This window comes from Mus musculus, chromosome 16, assembly GCF_000001635.26.
Source record: "Mus musculus strain C57BL/6J chromosome 16, GRCm38.p6 C57BL/6J".
In the NCBI taxonomy this organism is placed as follows: domain Eukaryota; kingdom Metazoa; phylum Chordata; class Mammalia; order Rodentia; family Muridae; genus Mus; species Mus musculus.
The window spans coordinates 41,391,291-41,406,248 of record NC_000082.6 but is presented as its reverse complement, the minus strand read 5'-3'; the positions used below and the strand labels follow the sequence as shown (position 1 = coordinate 41,406,248).

Genomic DNA, 14,958 nt, shown 5'->3' with positions numbered 1-14,958 from the left:
ATTTTCCCTAATCACGGATGAACTAGATTTTGAAATGGAGTTTGCAGTAAAAATTCTACAGAACATTTGGGGAGAGGAATAGTAGGGGAAGGAGGGAAGCAACAGTCTTTATTTTATTGTGTAAAAGGAAAGAGCATGTATGCATGGGAGTGTGTATTTACCAGTATGGCAGGTATCTGAGGCACAGAGAGGGGAATGGATAGTACTGACTTCAACACACACAGGGCAAGCAAATTACCGAGTGCTGTGGAGATCCCTGTCAACAGATGTTCACTTGCTGCCATCAGCATCTTTGTGGTCTCCGATTCTGAAAGGAGTTCAGAATTTTGCAGTAAATCTTTCTCCTTTCATTGCTCCAAGTTCTATAAAGGCCCCCTTCTCCCCCTCATGCTTGTCAGAGACCCTGCTTCAGCTTCTAAATCAGCCCAGGCTGTTCCTGACAGTGGAGAAAGCTAGAGTTTTGGAACGGTGCATTGCAATTTGCCTTTCGCTGTTTCTGGTATGATGCCTCTGTTTTCCAAGACATTGGTTCAATAAACTGTGAACTGGGGTTCCCAGAAAAAGAAAAAGCATCACCTACATGCACAATTGACAGATTAGTTCGTTGTGATTGCGGAGAGATGCTACACAGCCAAAGTGAAATTATCTGAGTCTATATTTAGATTTCAGATTGTGAGTTCCTATTTTGAACACTTCCTTGTGACACTTAATATTCTTGTGATTAGCAAGTAGAACACTTAAGAATAGGGCATCCTGAATCTATATACTTGGGTCACTCATAAATAGGTAGAGTAACTGATCCCTTCTCTCTGAGGTGAGAGCTAAGTTCTATATTGGCAAACAAAGATGGATCTTAAAGTATAAATTACTCCAAGTCAATGTGAAAATTCTAGATAGAGTTGCTTAAAAAGACAATGCAATTCTTACCACCTACCCAAAACATGAGAATTTCAGACAAGAGATTTCGAATCTGCTAAACAACAGCTACAGTTGAGACAAGTTGAATTGGATGCAGTCAATCAGGCCAGGAACATGCCGTGGCTTGCTGGGAAGTGCAAAATTAGTAATTTGCAAATTTTGCAGGTTATCGCTGAGATCTGATGCTTTTGTTCAAGTAAAGTGCTTTAAAATACACAAGTTTAATGGGTTCATAGTCCATTGCACTTTCTGACATTGCCTGTTGACACATCCTAGTATATTTTAATGCTTTTTCACACTTGACATGGCACTACTATACAGTAATTAACTTCCCATAAGTACATTTAGTAATGATTGCTGTTTAAACTGATTAACCATTGATTTGTTCACATCAATTCAGTGACAATTCAGCTTCTGCAATTAAGCAAGCCAACACAATTATGACAGTCCTAACTTACACCATTTAATTTCATGTAAGAACACAATCAAAATGCTTGCCATTGGTCACTGTAAAATCTCTTTAAATAACGTGACTTTTACATAATGTACATACCACATTTCTTATAGGAATGAAAACTCGAGATTCATATGAACAGTAATCTATTCACAAAGTGTCTGTAATAATGTATAAATAAGTTGTAAAATAAATCTGAAGAGTGCATCTCAGGATTATTTTTTGTGATCACATGGATTTGTACTCCTTTAAATGTATATGTAATTCTTAAGATAGAAAATAAAAGTAATTGTTTTGGCAGGAGACCTCTCCTATTGTCTACTCTGCACTCTCTAATTTCTCCTGAACATTTTACTGTTTTTGTCATTCTATACATTACATGATGATATTTCAACTATTTAATCTGACATTTGGAGACCATATATTTGATTTATTCAAATTCTCATCTTCTGTATTTTAACCTATTCCCCTTTTATGAGAATTTGTTTGACTAATATTGTTTTTAAAAATTGGATAAGTCTAGTCGCTGATTACCTCTGCCCCATCTTTCTATAATATAACTACTTGGAGCTTTCCTCATGGTTTGGCTATTATAATCCATTCACTCTTCATGTATACTGGAGTAAATAATTCAGACATGACTCCTTTCTGCTGCCATGGCAGGTCTGACACATTTTGTGCTGTGTAGCTCTAGGAACCCTTTTTCATGGTGATCATAAAGATACAGTGAATCTTGGCATTCTATTGTGTTTCATACCCAACAAATGGTCACTTGAGTAGACATAGGGCACACACTTATCACTAAGAAATATAACAAACCATGTCAAAAAGCAGAAAATGTGTCCACAGTGAAGGAAACAAATGTTTACTCTGTCTATAGTGGCTTGAGTCAGGGGATTTTGTTTTCATCTTCGTTTTCAAATGTTTGATTAATTTGCTTCCAAAGGGGCAATGCTGAGAGCTACCATGGAGCTGAGCTACAGAGTGCTCCATGGATGACCCTTCCCCTTGACTCAGGTGATCTGGCAACTGGAATTTTTCAATGTCAATCCTTCCTATTCCAATTGTTACTGTTATTTTAATCATCTTTACAGGCTGCAGCTCAGCATGGCTCACAACCTTAGGCCTGCCTCATTTGTCTCCTTCCTATGAAGCATCACAATTCCATGTTTCATTTCAATTGCTCTTGATTTAAATAAAACCCAAGAAAGTACTTTGAAGTTGCCCATTCTTTCTCACATGATATGAATCTCTCTCCCTGCTGTCTCCTGATACCTGGATCACCTACCAGACTGCTCTGTGTTTATCTTTTTGTGGTGAACTTTTTCTTTGGTTTCTCCAATGATCTTCAAGGCTGACATGTCTGTTCTGTACTTATCTCTCAGAAAATTGATTATTTGTATTGCTAATCATTTGTAAGTAGAATATATTTGAAAATATCTGATATAAGTTATATATATATGAGAATATTACACAGACACACAGACAAATATGTATATATATATATATATATATATATATATATATATATATATATTTCCAAACCTACATACTTCCAATGCTACCCTAACATAATTAATGGGATATGCTGCATTCTATTCAGATTTAATATGCTCAAACATTACCTTAGCCAAGAGCTATTTCTTCTTTCACTCTCTTTGCCTTTTGATATGTAACTAACTGCTCTCCCATTATGAAAGACTGAATTTTTGAGTCTCCTTTATTTCCTTTTATTTATTTCCGCTAAACCTCAAATCCATCTGTAATCAAACACTTGCTTCTGACTAATGGTAAATTCCTTTCATGTTTGGCATTATTCTTCACATTTGTACCATGCTCCATGCCTCCTGTCTGGATTCATAGTAAGATAAAAGCACAGGAAGAGTTGGTGAGCAGATGCTGGGTGCCAGACAGGGGCAGCTGCTTTCTAAAACGTTAAATGCTTCTCTAGGATGCCTTCTTTGCCCAATGATCTATGACTCAGTCTTTAGATTAATAATATAGCTAACATGGTGATGTAGCCATGCCTTCTTTCCCTAGGGAAACTCCTCAGCGACTCACTCAAGGACACCCAATAACGTGCTTCCTTTTCTTCCCACCATTAACTTTATTCCATTGATGCTGAACATCACTTCATTGTGTTAGAGAAGTAAAATGACCAAAATCTTGTCTACCCTTATGTCCACACTGCATTGCAAAGCAAATCTCTATTTCCTCTGGTTTTGAAATGTGTCATCCACGTTTCTACTTGCTACTGGGATAACATCAGGCATGCCAAAGCCAGGGAATTGTACAGGAGTTTTACAATAGGACTACACATACATTTTATACTGGAGTCTTTTCCTTGTGTATATGTGTAGTGCACATGCTCATTCATGTGTGTCCCAGTGAACACAAAAGCTGTAGAACATGCATGGATAATGTTCTTCAGCAGACATCCATCCACCTTGTCTGTGAGACAAGGTCTCTCACTGGCTTGGAACTCATGAGTGGGTAACTAGCAAGCTCTAGGGAACTGAATATTTCTCTCTTCCCCCTGCTGCTATTACAAGTGCACCACTGAACTTGACATTTTTACATGTGTTCTGGGGATCAACTTCAGGTCTTCATGCTTGCAGCAAGCCTTTTAATGACTGTTTCATCTTGCCAGCCCCTGATACCCTTAGCATTTGAAGAGCTCTGTGCTTGTTAGCCCAAGTTGGAATAATGCAACGATTTAACTGAGAATGGAGAAGCATCCTGGGCTACTAATTAGATACCATCCTGATTTTCAGGTGCAGAAAAACTATCACCTGAGCAATCATGTGTGAGACACTACAAAAGCAGCCTGTACCAGCCAACTAGTGACTCAGCCAGGCACAAACAATGATAGAAATTAAGGAGCTGCTGAAAACCACCAATTTCCACGTGGTTTGATATGTAGCAAAAGTTAATTAGTGTCTAAGGTTTAGTTGCTGTGTCCTTTGTACCTTTTAAAAATTGATGGTTCTCCCATTGTATTTTTATATCTCTGGTTGGCATCTTATGGTATACTGTTGCTATCAGTAACTGGAGGAATTGTTACAAATTTATCACAAAATGTGGTTATATCACTTATCATTGTGCATATATACTAAGCATCAGGCACTTAATCTTATATTATTTTTTATTAATATCTTTCTTGTTTATTGTATCCAAAGACGCAAAATATCTGATGTAACTTCTCAGAGTTTGGATCTCATCAGAATTTATTAGTATTCTATCAATGAAGGATGAACATTATTTTTCATTAAAGGATAGATCCTTTTATAATTAAACTTTTAAAATGAAAAGCAATGTCCATAGTTTCTCTTATGGGAAACACACATACTCAACTGTATGGTAAGTCTGAGTACACACCCAACCCCCTTTCCTCTCATCCAGAACTTCCTTTGCAGAGAGATATGCAAAGAAAGCTGGAGAAAGAATACAAATGCAACTTACCATGGACATATTTTTCTATTCTTTTATGATATGTAGTAGGACAAAAGAGGCTTATCTTATTTATCGTTCAGCTTTATGTCAAATGCACATTTTGATATGAGCAGAATAGACAACGAAGCAAAGATTTTCCTCCTGCAGGATCATTAACTTAGAAATTCCCAGCTCTTATTTTTTTCAGAGCGCCCATAGCACTTTTTACTTCACTGCTGCATTAAAGTAATTTTTGCATTTAATATAGAATAAAGGGAAAAGTGCCTCACAATGCCCTAACCACAGGTACGTGGGTGAACAGTTGTCTACAGATTATAGCTTCGAAAAGGATTCAAAGGAAACCTGAGAAAAGGCAAAACAACTTAATTTGGAATGTGAATGAGCTTTGAAAAGAGCAGGCTTCCCTGAAGATAGTGTATTTCCTTCCCTGCTATAGAGCTGATGCCCCAGCCCAAATTCTGCTCCCTAAATTAAAGAGGAGTTATATTCCAATCAAAAAAGACTCTGAGATTCTTTGAGAATAGATTTTTTTAAAGCATACTGTCTACATTTTCAATAAACCTACTGTTACGGGCAAATATTTGCATATAATTAATATAATCTATTATATTATTTCTATCTATCTTTAAACATTAATTTCATAAAGTTCTAATCTATAAAAGTCTCAAAAAACAGAATTTGAACTTTAAAAAGGAAAATATGGGGCTGAAGAGATGGGTTAGTGGTTAAGAGCATTGGCTGCTCTTCCAGAAGTCTTGAAGTTAACTCTTAGCATTCAAATGGCAGCTCACAACTGTCTATAAAAGGATTTCATGCCCTCTTCTGGTGTCCAGGCATACATACAGACAAAGCATTCATACACATAAAATATATAAATAAAGATATCTTCTAAAAGTGAGTTTGCCTTTGTATAGTAAAAAAGAAAAGAAAAATATACTTATTTCTTTGTAATATTTTAAATGAAAATTTGGATATTAAATTTATAAACAAAAAAACAACTGTAAAACAAAGGAGACACAAAAATTTGAACTTCAATTTATGTACATTAGTTATATACATTTTTATTTGTCTCTAAATGTATTGATAACTTCATGTTACATATATAATATATTACATATGATATAAACAGTTATATATATTATATATCATTGTATGGTCTTATTTCATATTTTCATATTTTCCTCCTCAATTTTATATGCACAATTTTCAACATTTCACCAAAAAGAAGCCTCATCTCTCAGCACAGGTAGAAAACCTGGAGCCTTCAACAATTCTTGATCATCATCCTTCATCTTGACTCCCCTTCAAGTGCTCAAAATAAGATTTTGCCGAAATCTTTCCTGAAACAATCATTTGAATAATTTCAATAGCCATTATGTCTATTTTCTTCCCTTGGTATCCCTGCAGTACTATGTTGTCAGTACTACAACCACTAATCTTTCTGATAGTCAATGTGTATGGAGTCCCCTGTTGTTTAACCAAATACTAAGTCAATGCAATAGGAAAGCCAACATGTTTTTAACCTGTAAATCTCTATGAAGAACCAAATTTACAGTGTTACACTAATATAAAATTATTTTAATATCAGAAACTTGGGAGCCGAGGAGTAGCTCAGTCAGTGAGCTGTTCAACAAATAAACCTATCTATGTGAATACCAGCAGAATCTTTGGATTTACTGGCCCAAAAACCTAGTATACTCAGTAAGATCTAGGTCAGTGAGAGATGCTCTCTCAAAAGAAAAGGTAGATGGAGTGCTTTGTGGTACTGGATATCCATGTGCTCATCTATATAAGAACATATGTACCTGCAAATCCATGTGCACACAGATAAATGATGACTTACACACATCTAAACACACACACACACACACACATACACACACACTCTCTCACACATGTGCACTAAAAATTTTTCCAATGCTAATGAAAAGATAATATTATAAAAACTCAATAAAAAGTAGAAAATAATTTTGCAACTTATAGAAATATATTAAATATAATAAAATATTTACCTAAAATGAATAAAAATGTTAAAATGGGTTTTGTACAAAGCAAGTATACTTGCTTACAACAAGACACTATCTTAACAAGTCAGGGAAGAAAGGAAAGGAGAAAGTGGTGGTTGAATATGAATAGCCACATAAGCTCGTATATTTGAATGCTTAGTCACCAGAGAGTGCAATTCATTGAAAGGTTTAGAAGGATATGGAAAAGTATCTCTGCAGTTACAGTTAGGTTTGGAGGGTATAGAAGCTCATGTCACGCTTGGAGGGTATAGAAACTCATGTCAGATGAAGCAAGTCTCTCCTTCTGCTTCCTGTGGATCAGTATGTATAATTCTACGCTACTGCTTCAGTACCATGTCTGGAGAATGCCATGGTACATCATCCACCATGATAATTATGGGCTAGACTCTGAAACTAAAAGCAGATTCCTAATTAAGTGCTTTGTTTTATATCAGTTGTCATGTTCATGGTGTCTATTCAAAGCAATCAAACAAAGATAGGGAGGAAAGGATAGAGAAAGAGTGACCAGACGGCAAGAGATAGGTACTTAAGAGAAGGTAGAATTGCAGCAATATTAATTCAATTCTAATTCCACAGTTCCAGAGTGTTCCTGGCAGTGCTCGCTTGTGTAGTATGACATTGATCTGATTTCACTGTAGCTTCAGCTATGAATGGAAAGCAAGCAACTTTGAATGGTCACACCAAGGAGTACCTGAAAACACTGTCTTCTCTCAGGACCCAGAATGTATTATGATATGAATTGTGGCACATAGATATTTGTGCTTTTATTGAAACTGGACGTACTTACAGAAAACAAGTTTTAATATTTTATACCATCGTCATTTATAAGCATCTGAATACCAAAGATGCAAATTATACCATATTATAACATTTGATTCTAGAGTTTGCTATTTGAGTTAGTGAAATAATCATAAAATATTTGGTTCTGTCATTTTGTTTGCATATTTGTGTAAAAGAATTTCATATTTGGTGATTATAAAATTAACATTGATCAACTCTGAAAAACACTTAACAGCAGTGAAAAAATCAGTAGTCCTCCTGTATACAAATGACAAGTAGATTGAGAAAGAAATTAAGGAAATAACAAATATAGCCACAAATAATATTTTGGGGCTGAAAGATATATATGAGAATAACTTCATTTCTTTGAAGAAAGAAATTGAAGGAAATAAGAGAAGATGGCGATACCCCCTTTCTCTTGGACTGATAGGATTAATATAGTAAAAATGTTCATTTTGCCAAAAACAATCAACAGATTCAACACAATCGCCATCAAAATTCCTATACAATTCTTTACAGGCCTTGAATAACAATACTTAACTTCTTACAAAACAAACGAACAAACAAATAAAAACATGATAGTGAAAGAGATCCTGTACAATAAAAGAACTTCTGGACATATCTGCACCCCAAATTTCAAGCTGTACTACAAAGCAATCATAATAAAAAACACATGGTACTGACATAAAAACAGACAGGTTGATGAACTTAATTGAAGACCCAGATATAATTCCACACACTATGGATCCTGATTTTTTTTTTTTTACTATAAAGCCAAAAGTATACAATTGAATAAGGAGACTGCACGTAGAAGAATGCAAAGAGATTGATATCTATCACCCTGCACAAGTCCAAGTGCATTAAAGATCTCAACATAAAACCAGATGCATTGAAACTAATAGAGGAGAAAGCAGGGAATAGACTTGAACACTTTGTCACAGGAGATGACTTCCTAAACAGAATATGGATAGCATAGTCACTAAGATAGGCTATTAATAAATGGGGCCTCATGAAACTGAGAATCTTCTGTAAGGCAGAGATACTATCAATAGAACAAATCAGCCTATAGAATGGAAAAAGATTTTTGCCAACTCGCCATCTGATAGACTGCTAAGAACTCAAGAAACTAGATACCAACAGTCTAATAAAGAATGGATGGAGCACAGGGTCCCCAATGAAGGAGGTAGAGAAAGTACTCAAGGAGCTGAAGGGGTTTGCAGCCCCATAGGAGGAACAACAATATGAATTGACCAGTACCTCCAGAGCTCACTGAGACTAAACCACCAACAAAAGAAAACACATGGTGGGACTCATGGTTCTAGCTGCATATATAGCAGAGGATGGCCTAGTTGGTCATCAATGGGAGGAGAGGCCCTTGGTATTGTGAAGGTTCTATGCCCCAGTATAGGGGAATGCCAGGGTCAGGAAGCAGCAGTGGGTGGGTTGGTGAGCAGAGGGAGTGGGAGGATAGGGGGTTTTGGAGGGGGAACTAGGAAAGGAAATAACATTTGAAATGTAAATAAAGAAAATATCTAATATAAAAAGAGAATGGGTCACAGATCTAAACTGAAAATTCTCAACAGAGGAATTTTAAATGTCTGAGAAACACGTATAGAACTGTTTTACATCCTTAGACACCAGGGAAATGCAATGAGGCTGTGGAGTAAGGGGGAGCACTCTGAGTTGCTGGTGGGAGTGCAAACTTGTACATCTACTTGGGAAATCAATATGGTGGTTTCTCAGAAAACTGAGAATCAATCTACCTCAAGACCCAGCTCCTGGACATATTCCTAAATGATGTACCATCCTACCACAAGGACACTTGCTTAAGTGTGCTCATAGAAGCTTTATTTGGGATAGCCATTAACTAAAAACAACCTAGATGTCCCTCAACTAAAGAATGGATAAAGAAAATTGTTACATTTACACAATGGATTATTACTCAGCTGTTAAAAACATAACGTCATGAAATTTGCAGGTAAATAGAGGGAACTAGAAGATATCATTCTGAATGAGGTAACCCAGAGAGATAAACATTGTATGCTTTTGTTTATTAGAGAATATTAGCTGCAATGTAAAGGATAATCATGCTACAATCAACCCATAGACCCAGAGAGGCTAAGTAACAAGAAGTCAAGGGTCTGTTGTTATGTCTCCCTTTTCATTTCTGATTTTGTTAATTAGGATTTTGTCCCTGTGCCCTTTAGTGAGTCTAGCTAAGGGTTTATCTATCTTGTTGATTTTCTCAAAGAACCAACTCCTCGTTTGGTTAATTCTTTGAATAATTCTTCTTGTTTCCACTTGGTTGATTTCACCCGAGTTTGATTATTTCCTGCTGTCTACTCCTCTTGGGTGAATTTGCTTCCTTTTTTTCTAGAGCTTTTAGATGTGTTGTCAAGCTGCTAGTATGTGCTCTCTCCCGTTTCTTCTTGGAGGCACTCAGAGCTATGAGTTTCCCTCTTAGAAATGCTTTCATTGTGTCCCATATGTTTGGGTACATTGTGGCTTCATTTTCATTAAACTCTAAAAAGTCTTTAATTTCTTTCTTTATTCCTTCCTTGACCAAGGTATCATTGAGAAGAGTGTTGTTCAGTTTCCATGTGAATGTTGGCTTTCCATTATTTATGTTGTTATTGAAGATCAGTCTTAGGCCATGGTGGTCTGATAGGATACATGGGACAATTTCAATATTTTTGTATCTGTTGAGGCCTGTTTTGTGACCAATTATATGGTCAATTTTGGAGAAGGTCCCGTGAGGTGCTGAGAAGAAGGTATATCCTTTTGTTTTAGGATAAAATGTTCTGTAGATATCTGTCAGGTCCATTTGTTTCATAACTTCTGTTAGTTTCACTGTGTCCCTGTTTAGTTTCTGTTTCCACGATCTGTCCATTGATGAAAGTGGTGTGTTGAAGTCTCCCACTATTATTGTGTGAAGTGCAACGTGTGCTTTGAGCTTTACTAAAGTTTCTTTAATGAATGTGGCTGCCCTTGCATTTAGAGCGTAGATATTCAGAATTGTGAGTTCCTCTTGGAGGATTTTACCTTTGATGAGTATGAAGTGTCCCACCTTGTCTTTTTTGATAACTTTGGGTTGGAAGTCGATTTTATCCGATATTAAAATGGCTACTCCAGCTTGTTTCTTCAGGCCATTTGCTTGGAAAATTGTTTTCCAGCCTTTCACTCTGAGGTAGTGTCTGTCTTTTTCCCTGAGATGGGTTTCCTGTAAGCAGCAGAATGTTGGGTCCTGTTTGTGTAGCCAGTCTGTTAGTCTATGTCTTTTTATTGGGGAGTTGAGACCATTGATATTAAGAGATATTAAGGAAAAGTAATTGTTGCTTCCTGTTATTTTTGTTGTTAAAGTTGGCATTCTGTTCTTGTGGCTGTCTTCTTTTAGTTTTGTTGAGGGATTATCTTCTTGTTTTTTCTAGGGCGTGGTTCCCGTCCTTGTATTGGTTTTTTTCTGTTATTATCCTTTGAAGGGCTGGATTCGTGGAGAGATAATGGGTGAATTTAGTTTTGTTGTGGAATACTTTGGTTTCTCCATCTATGGTAATTGAGAGTTTGGCTGGGTATAGTAGTCTGGGCTGGAATTTGGACACTACGCCCCTCCTTAGAATTGGGAACAAAACACCCATGGAAGGAGTTACAGAGACAAAGTTTGGAGCTGAGATGAAAGGATGGACCATGTAGAGACTGCCATATCCAGGGATCCACCCCATAATCAGCATCCAAATGCTGACACCATTGCATACACTAGCAAGATTTTATTGAAAGGACCCAGATGTAGCTGTCTTTTGTGAGACTATGCCGGGGCCTAGCAAACACAGAAGTGGATGCTCACAGTCAGCTAATGGATGGATCACAGGGCTCCCAATGGAGGAGCTAGAGAAAGTAGCAAAGGAGCTAAAGGGATCTGCAACCCTATAGGTGGAACAACATTATGAACTAACCAGTACCCCGGAGCTCTTGACTCTAGCTGCATATTTATCAAAAGATGGCCTAGTCGGCCATCACTGGAAAGAGAGGCCCATTGGACTTGCAAACTTTATATGCCCCAGTACAGGGGAACGCCAGCGCCAAAAAGTGGGAGTGGGTGGGTAGGGGAGTGGGGGTGGGTGGGTATGGGGGACTTTTGGTATAGCATTGGAAATGTAAATAAGCTAAATACCTAATAAAAAATGGAAAAAAAAATACTCCATTGGGGAAAAAAAAAAGGAGTCAAGGGTGGGGTTTAGGGGGTTCGGTCTAATGCTGCTTATGTTTGTGTTAATTTAGATCCTCAAAATTGCTCACACGAGTGTCTACACTTAAAACACCCAGGGACTCTGTACCCATTTTGGTAAATAAAGATGCTGACAGCCAGCAGCTAGGCAGGGCAGGCAGAGGTGGGAGTCCAGAGCTAGGGACAGAGGGAAAAGAGAAAAAGATCTGCCATGCTGGAAAAAGGAAGACAGATGACACTACTGAGAAGGTGCAGGAAAGAGAACATAACCTCCATGTAGGAGCTGGGGGAGAGCGGCCCCAAGGGGTCTGCCTGACTGGTTTGGGACAGCAAAGATAAAATGTAGAATTTAGTAAGTAATAAATTGGGAATATCAGAGGGAGGTAGACTAGCAACATGGAGGTTAGGGAGTGAGTGGTTTAGCCATGGAGGTGTTTTAGGCAAATCGAAATATAAAGGCTGTGTTTGTGTAAACTATTAAGTCTGTGTGTGTGTGTGTGTGTGTGTGTGTGTGTGTGTGTGTGTGTGTGTGTGTGTGCATGTGGGTATGTGTATTTCATTTGGGAACCCAGAACACTGGGGTGAGTAGGAATGAATGTCACTGCCGCTGTTGAAATCAATTTGAGTATTGAATTGGGTACTGATACAGTGGGATATATATATGGGAAGGGGAAATAGAATAGATTTTGTGGGTGGACTGAGGGTAGATGGGGATAGGAACAGGAGGGAACAGGTCAGCAGAGATGGAGGGAGAGAGTACAGGGAGAGAAAGCTGGAACTGTGGGGCATTTAGAGGACATGGTATAAACATATTACAATAAAAAATTCCAGTAATCTATGAGGGTGAACCTAGTGAAAACTCATAGTAATGGAGAACAAGGAACCTGAATGGGCCACGTTGTGTAACAAGGCCAGACTTTCAGTAGAGAAACTAGGACACCAACCCAGTTAAATAATTTTCAACTTACTATTTATCCTGCCTGTAAGAAGTGCTGGGGTAACAGTGATGCAGAACTTGTGGCCAAACAATGAGTGGTCTAACTTAAGATCCATGCTATGAGGGGGAACCCATGCCTGACAACTGCCTCAAGGGTTTAGGAGTAGCTCAGACACCTAGGATAGAGCCAAACATGACTGGTTTTAAAAAAAGAAGAGAACATTTTTTCCTTTTATTTATGTGAAAGTATACAAGCATATTCATATCGTTAGTATGAAATGTGTCTTAATCTTTACTTAACAAATGGTAAAATGTATTAAAATGCTGTTAAATTAAATCTTTACAGTTTTTTAACAACAAATAAAGAGAAGAAATTGAGTAAGCTATGCATTTACAAAAGGATTTGTACTACACACATACAGAGATTGTATGACTAACACTTCTAAAACATGGAGATATTAACTGTACTCAAAATGTTCAAAATTACACCAAAAATGTACTCAAAATTCATAGCTTGGAGTAAATGCAGGAACCAGTACAGACAGACAAAAGAAGCATGGTGGGGCATGAGTGAGTGTGAGAGTCCTGATAGGTTAAAAGTGTTATTAAGGAGAAATAGAAAAAAGGGAAGCATGCGCAGGTTGGGTTTAACAAGAAGAGGGCAAGAAGATCAGTACAGAAGGAGAGCAAGGGGAAGGGATGCGTAACACTAAGTATGTTTGAAAATATCATAAAGTATCATATTATTTCATGTGTACCTAAAAGTACATACAAAGCATACACATGTAAATGTGCACACATGTACATGGTTTAAATAACGTTATGCTACTCAGAGTGGTAATGCTCTCTCAATGAACCATAGACTAATTGGATAAAACACCCGGTACCAGGCTTGAGAAACCTCCTTTCAAGTTGCTGTTTAGGGGAGCTCACATAACAGCAGGGAAATTATTCCTGGCAGTATTAAAAACAGCCAACTCCCTGTGGCTAGTGAGGTTATGAATCATAGACTATGACCTTCCAGTATCACATTACCATACCAGCATAATGTATACGTAGTGAAAGTATACCAGTAAAAGTGTACTTAGCTGAATTCTAAGTACTTATCCCTATATCCATGTACAAATGTACCTTTGTCAAACCAGCTTCTCTTTGCAGAAGATCGAGACCATCACAGAAAGCCGCAAGTAGCCAAAATACAGAGAACATGGATTGAGGTATGCTCAGCCCCAGCTATCCTACAACACAATCCCTACACCTACACCTACCCCTCAGGAGACAGCGGAGAAGAGTGCATGGAAAGATGTTATGAGCCATGAGATCAGGAAGTCAGCTGAATGATGGTGTCTTTAGAAATGTGAGATAATGTACACACATGAAAACTCAACAATATGGCTACTTAAACAATCACAACACCAATATTCATGTTAACATAGAAGGAGAGAGAGAGGGGGGGGGTTAGCCTCAAAATGATCAGCCCAGAAAACATACACACAAGAAGACTGAATAGATTCACCATATTGTATTTATATGTTTATGCATTTATATGCATGTATAACAGTAATATTTTCCTAAAAGAAGTCATTAGCTTGAGAAAGAATGAGGAGAGAAACAATGTATAGTTTACATTAAAATAAAGACATAAAACAAAACTTTTCACATCATCCCCAATTGTAAATAACCTAATATCCAATAAGGAAATGAATAGATGAACAACTCAAAAAAAATGCAACACAATAATAAAAAAATAACCAATAATTTATGGAAGAAAGATGACTCTCATTAATATATATTGAGAAACACATGTCAGACTCACAAAAGCAGATAAAGTAGTAAACAGTGCAATTTATATAGCATCCATGAAGTGGACAAATGGTGATATGAAAAGAAAAAAAATGTTTGAAAAATCCCATGGTGTGACAGAAGGGCACATTTGTACTTGTGCCTGGTTGTTCCATGGGTGTAAATAAATATTTAATTGGCAAAGCACTTTAGAGTGGCTTACTTAAGACTAGTACACTTTATTATTTATTATTTATAAGTTATACTGGAGAAAATAAAGAGAGTGAAGTAGATCACATCAGTTCCATAATGAGGTCAATATGTGCAGAGACTTTTAAACAGCATCTGACATTCTTTTCCTTGCTTCCATGGGTTGTTTCAATGT

General features: G+C 37.1%; 1 protein-coding gene across 5 annotated transcripts in view; it reads right to left on the bottom strand.

The window, feature by feature from the left end:
- Window positions 1-14,958, bottom strand: part of Lsamp (limbic system-associated membrane protein) — a 2,197,426-nt gene that overhangs the window by 775,431 nt on the left and 1,407,037 nt on the right. The window contains exon 1 of one of the 5 annotated variants that reach the window (XM_006522201.4): window positions 239-305. The exons of the other annotated variants lie outside the window; for them this stretch is intronic. Within the exon in view, the coding sequence (XP_006522264.2) occupies window positions 239-290 (52 nt within the window). The 5' untranslated portion in view covers window positions 291-305. Of the gene's footprint in view, window positions 1-238; window positions 306-14,958 lie in introns of those variants that run through there. 5 annotated transcript variants of the gene reach the window in all.